General features: G+C 44.1%; 1 protein-coding gene and 1 long non-coding RNA gene across 2 annotated transcripts; both read left to right on the top strand.

Moving 5' to 3' along the window:
- Positions 1-1,679: 1,679 nt before the first annotated feature.
- LOC117593766 (polysialoglycoprotein-like) lies at positions 1,680-2,891 on the top strand. Its single transcript, XM_034289941.1, has 3 exons — positions 1,680-1,768; positions 1,911-1,973; positions 2,176-2,891. Exons 1-3 carry the CDS (start codon positions 1,684-1,686, stop codon positions 2,889-2,891), a joined length of 864 nt encoding a protein of 287 aa, XP_034145832.1. The 5' UTR covers positions 1,680-1,683.
- A 2,317-nt stretch (positions 2,892-5,208) lies between these two features.
- Positions 5,209-6,077, top strand: LOC114830132. Its single transcript, XR_003777850.2, has 3 exons — positions 5,209-5,341; positions 5,481-5,534; positions 5,971-6,077. It is a non-coding gene; the product is annotated as an uncharacterized LOC114830132 (long non-coding RNA).
- Positions 6,078-6,904: the final 827 nt, after the last annotated feature.

Below are 6,904 nucleotides of genomic sequence, written 5' to 3'. Positions count from 1 at the left end.
GTGTATTATCTGGTTTTAGAACATCCGTCTGCTAGATCTGAGAACAAATGTGCCCATAATTCCCAACTGTTCTACATTTTCTAGTAAATTTGGACAATGGAGGATCTAAAGGATCATCTGCCACTGCTACATCTGTCGTCACATCAGCGTCTCCTGCCCCCACCCATCATAGATTGTCTGATATTACAAAAGGCATGTCTACTGAACTTAGTGCAACCAGTCTCTCCTACCACCCATGTGATAACTGGTTCCCAAATTAGCATGTATGATGACCACCGTCACGACGGGGACCATCATCATGGTGACCACGGTCACGACGGGGACCATCATCGTGGTGACCATGGTTATCACTGGGACCATTACGACTATGACTGCCAGAACTGCTATGGTTATGGCTGTAGTTGGGGTCTCTGTCGTGGCTGTGACTGGAGTCTCTGTTCCTAGCAGTTCCAATGAGCTTAACTCCATAGGATCTTGTCACGACACCTACCACCACAGACCTGAAGATGCAATGTTTTCTCCAACTTGCCTCACGATTGGGTGTTTTCTATGAACATGGCCTGTGTTATCGCCTGCGTCAGGTTGCTTGTTTAGTGTCTGAAGTAACACATGGTGTTTACAATCAAGAAGTGTATTGGTTGTTCGTCTTAATCTGTTCCTCTAATAAACTTTTGACGTTACTACTTGCATTGTGACATTAGCCTCTTTTCAATATTAAGAGGGGAATTTTGACTTTCAGGGGTAATGCATTCTAGAGGATGACCTCAGTTAATTTTGCTTGGATGCTTTTAAACTTCTAATACTTTTTTGAATATGAACTAGTCCGACTCAAATCAGCTTGCTGGTTTGGTGGCTCTAAATGAAGTTTCAACCATCTCAAACCACTTACAAATGACAAATGTTGTACCTTAGTCCCCAGCCTAATATAATCTATTAACACATTTACAATACATTAGTGACGTGTTGTACCTCATCGCATGTCTTTTGGCTGCATCAATTTTCTGAACTGTGTGACCCAAATAAACATCACCTCACTGGTGTTTTGCTGGGGCCTTTCCAAGCTTGTGGATAAAATGAGTGACCGGTTGCTTTTGAAAGTTTGATTTATAGGAAGGGGGAGGTGCTTGTGCATTGATTAGCACCAAATTGGTGCTATTTTGAAATGTTCAGCGTTTTGTCAGTTTAATGATTGGTTGGCTGAGTGATATGCTTGAGAAAATGGTAGGATTTGAAACAAAAATTAACTTGAAAAAGCACAACTTATGAACAGAAAGGTACCGCATTATGTCCTCCCCATTGTTCAGAAGGGGCCAGTACATCAACTCCCAACCGAACAAGATGAGTGGAAAGAAAGGCACAATCCAGAATGTAACATCAGTGTTGAATATTCAGTATAGAAGAGGAGATGCTGGATCTTATTTAAAGAGGATAGATTCTCACGGCTATAATCAAATCATCTCTATATGGACCTCATATTTCCAAAGCATCCAGATGCATTGAACCCCAAAGGAGTTTAGACTGACATATTTAGTCACACTGTGATCCAGCGCTTTGGGTTTGAAATTATACAATGACAATCTAGATAATTGATAGTCAAGCTATGATTGGCTTCAGGTGTTAGATGGTGACAGGGGCAAATGTTGCCTATATAAGCCTCTTATAGGCCATGAGAAGTCATGGTACATGGCTGCTGTTAGAATGCCTATTGTTAGAATGGGAGCTGCGGAATGGTGCCTTGTCATGGTGCTTCTTGTTGGGAGCATGAAAGGTTGTTTCAGTAATGTTTTACTTGTAGATAAGTAGCTTGTATGGGGACAAATTGTAAACTGTAAATTTGGAGGATGTTACACTTGTCCACTTTTGTCCCTGCAAATTTTACTGTGATTACATTTGTTTAAATTTTTCCCCAGTCTCTTGTTTTCCTTTTGGTGAGTTCCAGAAGCCAGATGTGATCTCTCTGACAGGAATTCAAGGTAAAAAAAATTATTTCCTTTTTTCATCCTGTCCCTTGTTGCAATATTCGTTGTCACAGTGTACATGTCCTTCTGGGGAAAAAAATGATAGTGTTTTATATGCATACATTTAAGTGTGGTGCAAAACCTTAAAAACGTGAAAGTTGTTAGACCAGAAAACGTCCGTAGCCTGCTCGTAATTCTAATGTTCTACATTCATTAGAGAATCCGGACAATGGCGGTTCCAAAAGCACACCTGCCACCACTCATCACGGTTCATTTGTAGTTACCGACATGGCTAATGACCTTGACGAGCAGCCCACGGGCTCGGCCACCACCACCGCGGCGGCGGGCGAGGAACCCACGGGCTCGGCCACCACCACCGCGGCGGCGGGCGAGGAACCCACGGGCTCGGCCACCACCACCGCGGCGGCGGGCGAGGAACCCACGGGCTCGGCCACCACCACCGCGGCGGCGGGCGAGGAACCCACGGGCTCGGCCACCACCACCGCGGCGGCGGGCGAGGAACCCACGGGCTCGGCCACCACCACCGCGGCGGCGGGCGAGGAACCCACGGGCTCGGCCACCACCACCGCGGCGGCGGGCGAGGAACCCACGGGCTCGGCCACCACCACCGCGGCGGCGGGCGAGGAACCCACGGGCTCGGCCACCACCACCGCGGCGGCGGGCGAGGGGCCCACGGGCTCGGCCACCACCACCGCGGCGGCGGGCGAGGGGCCCACGGGCTCGGCCACCACCGCCGCGGCGGGCGAGGGGCCCACGGGCTCGGCCACCACCGCCGCGGCGGGCGAGGGGCCCACGGGCTCGGCCACCACCGCCGCGGCGGGCGAGGGGCCCACGGGCTCGGCCACCACCGCCGCGGCGGGCGAGGGGCCCACGGGCTCGGCCACCACCACCGCGGGCGAGGAACTTCTGTAGAGTTACTTCATGATTGTTCTACAAATTGAACTCTCCTTCATCAGATCCTGCAACCATGTTGGATGATATATTGATCCTGCATTTGCCTGTAATCCCACAATTAAACTCTTTGCTTGTCAACGTTGTCCTTTTTAATGCTCAAACCTTTTTAGCTCGACAGATGATTGGATTTGAATGTTCCATTTTTTGACATCCTCATGGTCCAAGTCTTTTAAATTTTAAACCGAATGCATTTATGCAGTGTTGAATCCATTACATTTGGAAATTTCATTTACACTAGCTTCCTTAAACCATGGTTGAATAATTCAGTATTTAATTATTCTGAAATCACATCTACATGTGTTCCTTGGGAAAACATTTGTACTTTTGGTTCAACGGCTTGAAGGTGAGAACCCCTGCCTCAAGAATCAGTGTTCTTAATTATATGCTGACTAGTTGGTGAAAGAGGCATAACAGAAACCATCCTGACAAACAAGATATTTGACATGGGGAATATCAAAACAGATTGGAGTCTATAATGTTACAAAGTGGGAGATATTTGATGTAGTGTCTGTGCTGCTCAGGTATTGTTCTTTTAGCCACAGATTTTTGCCATTTAGCTGAGGTGATTTGTTCTTTCAAGTTCTCATTCAACAAACCTTCCACAGAGGGCCATGTGTCTGCAGGTTTTTGGGTTTTCCTTTAAATTGGTTCCCAGTTCAGACCTAAACAACCAGGTGAGGGTAGAAATGAACCAATTAGTGACCTAATTAGTCAATTAAGTACAAGGTGAGAGCGAAAACCTACAGACACTCGGCCCTCCGTGAAACCGGTTTGAGACCTCTGCTCTAAGTACTGAACTTAAAGTTGTTCTGAAAAGCAAGCCCACCAGAAACAAAGGACTCTATCCCTCAGTCCTCCAGCTGGTTTCGTCCTCTCTCCGTCCCTCCAAACCCACATCGTCCCAAGCAAGGTCAAGTTGCCCTGTCCCTACGTGGGCATTTCCTACAGCAGTGAATCCAAGCGCAGTGCAAAACACGACAATGATGAGTAGCCTTTTCCCCAGGTCAGAGCTGTAATAGTGCACACTGCACATATTTACTGAACCAGATGCACAAGCTACTTCAAGGTACCATCAGCTTTTTCTGACATGGAACCATTTGCCAAGGTAGTGAGACATCGGGAGCTACAGCTGTAACAACTACAAACTTTCTAATCCAAGTGCTAAACCTAATAACAATTGTAAAACTGGGGAAGAGAAATGGTTGTTGCACATCCAACGCTTTTTTTGCAAGCTGGTCATGGCTGTCTATAGATGTAATCGATTTTTTGCTGACTGGGTTTTTTGGGAAGCTGAATAGCAAAGTACTGCTGTAGGTACTACAAACATGACAATGCTGGTTTTGGTAAAATAGATATTAGGTAAAGTGGTGGCATTAAGCATGAGGGGATAATTTGCTATGCTAGGGAAAACATTTATAAAAGGAGGGAAATACTACATCAAAATGATCCACGTATGTTCATTACATTATGTGGTGATTACTGTACCTATCCAAGTACTGAAATAACAGATTTAAAGGAATTCAAAATGACTGGACCTTATCTCCATCTGCAGCTGTATTCTGGACTTCATTACAGACTGTCTGTGTTCACCTAGATGCTACTACCCCACATGTACATGTACTATCAGTTTTATGCAGTTATGATATCAACATCCAGGGCAACTTACATTTAATTAATACATTTTAGAAAGCTAGAAGGAGCACATATCTTACTAATAGTAAGCACAATATGCGGAGTTAGCGCTTGAAAAAACTATACAAATAAATAAGAAAAGTAGCCTATCCAAGTCACCTGTAAAATGTCTGACCAGTACGGACATCGGCATTAACAGGATCCCCTATTTTAAGTTTGTTAACTAGCTGAATGATGAACATTTTGTTTAACTGAATAATGCTGATTATGCTGGAACAGAAGTATTGACGGGGCAACTCGGCCCTCACGCTCCATACCAGTCTAATCTTGCCGACACTCACTGCATATACATTTTTTTTCAACTGAACCACTAATGTTTATTTCTTTTTTAAATAATCTTTTTCATTTTGTGACCTACTTTTCGTTATCACGGCTTTATCGTGCCAACATATTATTTCTGAGGGATTGGTAAAATAAAGAGCAAAATATTTTCCTGTCCATTGCTAAACACAGCTATAGTTGCACTGATACCCAAAGGACAACTCTTTCCATCTCTTTGATTCCGATCTGAATAATGCACCTCAATCAAACTAGTTAAATGATGGTTGAGCCATAATTGGCTTCAGGTGGGAGTATAGTGAAGTTCAGATGTGGCCTATATAAGCCTCTTAAAGACACTGGGTAATATTGTTTGTAGATACTGATGACAATTTTAATAATGGGAGTTGAGAAACTATTTTTCTTTTTGGTCGTACTGATTCTTGGGAACATGAGTGGTAGGTACACATGTTTTGGTTGGTGTGAAGGTGTTTTTTGGGGATGTTCTTTTCTTTCTACATTTCCATACTTGGTATGTTACTTGTTCATTGCTACTTGTTCTATAAAATTCAACTTCTGTCAACCTTTTCTCTGCAGTTTCTTGTTTCCCTTTTGGTGAGTTAGATGGAATCTCTCTGAAGGGACTTCAAGGTAAATATTTATTTTTGCCTGGTGTGTTTATCCTACCCCTTGTTGTGATTGTATGTTGCTGTACCTAAACTTCAGTTGCTTTACTCTTTGGGGTGGAATGGCACTTGCAGAACACATGCTACACAAAGCTTGGGGAATGCCGCTATCAAGTTTAAAATGGTAATGCCTCATGATGTGCCAACCAATAAAATCCTAGGTGCATGGAGCACAGTGGTGCTCACTAAATCTGGTCATGGGTCCAGAGTATACAGCTCCTACTAGTGATCTTTTATTCTGGACTCTGCAAACTGTAGCTGCTGTGACTGGCAATGCCAACTGAACTCCTAACAATGGACAAGCTATACATACACTGGATATTGGCCATTTGTTTTATTCTAAGATGGGATCATTCTCATCTGTTATTATTAAAGATGGTCATTGACATGCAAAATTCCAGGGATCCAAAGGTTCCGCTGCCACGGCTACATCTGTCCCTCCTGCCCCCACTCGTCATGCTGCGTCTGTCGCCAAGTCCGGGGTGTCTAATGACTATGTTGACAATCATTTCAGCCATCACATTGAATGTCGTCACTGTTACATGCCAGGCTGCCACAGGCCTTACTGCCCTGGATTCAACTGGCAACTCTGCTCCAAATGGATCCGGTGACCTGACTCCAGTAGTTACCCTAACCACGACTGACACTCCTGCCACCTGCTGAAATTCGGATGTGACTTGTCCACAGATTTTGAGCCTTCTGTGTCTGAGCATGGCCGTTGAACTCTTGCGTCAGATGTCTTCAATTGATCACTGTCTGGAGAAACACATGGTGGTCAGGATTCACATATGGTTTCTGACTAGGTTTGCCTGTCATTCACCCCTGAAATACAGTGTTGATGTCATTACTTGTTTCTTCAGTACTGATTTAAAGGACAGTTGTTTATATCATGAATTATTATTATTAGTATTGGACTTTTCATGGGTGTAAAGTATTCTGTTGTAGCTTATGACCAATCCTAGTGATAAAGCAGCCTCTGAAATCGTGCTATCCCTGACATTGGCGTTGATAAAACTTCACAGTAAAAAGGCAGGTGAATGCACTGTCAATAACAAAGCCTGTTGGTTACAATTCAGATGGGTATCATGTGAAATTTAAGAGGAATAAATGGAGTCTGACTAATTTATATTCTAATACTAAGCGGAAACTATTGGGCGTTTTCACAGCCATAATGTAGTCCTGGCCATAAATTCAGGTTCCATGGAATTCTCAACTTAGAGCCTATATTTTTGTCCATATCAAACAAACCATTTAAAAATTACTTTTGTACGTAGTCCCCCAAGACCAGTATACTGCTACTGGGGTGAATGCCAGTGCTGTAACCAAAGTTACGAC

The sequence above is a fragment of the Esox lucius genome, chromosome 23, assembly GCF_011004845.1.
Source record: "Esox lucius isolate fEsoLuc1 chromosome 23, fEsoLuc1.pri, whole genome shotgun sequence".
Classification (NCBI taxonomy): Eukaryota; Metazoa; Chordata; class Actinopteri; order Esociformes; family Esocidae; genus Esox; species Esox lucius.
The sequence above is the reverse complement of the archived record's forward strand: the minus strand, read 5'-3'. Positions and strand labels throughout refer to the sequence as shown.

What these genes read in the sequence shown, in the direction of transcription:
- LOC117593766 (XM_034289941.1), top strand. Translation starts at nt 1,684, where the DNA reads ATGGCTGCTGTTAGAATGCCTATTGTTAGAATGGGAGCTGCGGAATGG. An exon ending in TCTTGTTGGGAGCATGAAAG is followed by an intron (nt 1,769 to 1,910) that starts GTTGTTTCAGTA and finishes ATTTTTCCCCAG; the next exon opens with TCTCTTGTTTTCCTTTTGGT. An exon ending in CTCTCTGACAGGAATTCAAG is followed by an intron (nt 1,974 to 2,175) that starts GTAAAAAAAATT and finishes TACATTCATTAG; the next exon opens with AGAATCCGGACAATGGCGGT.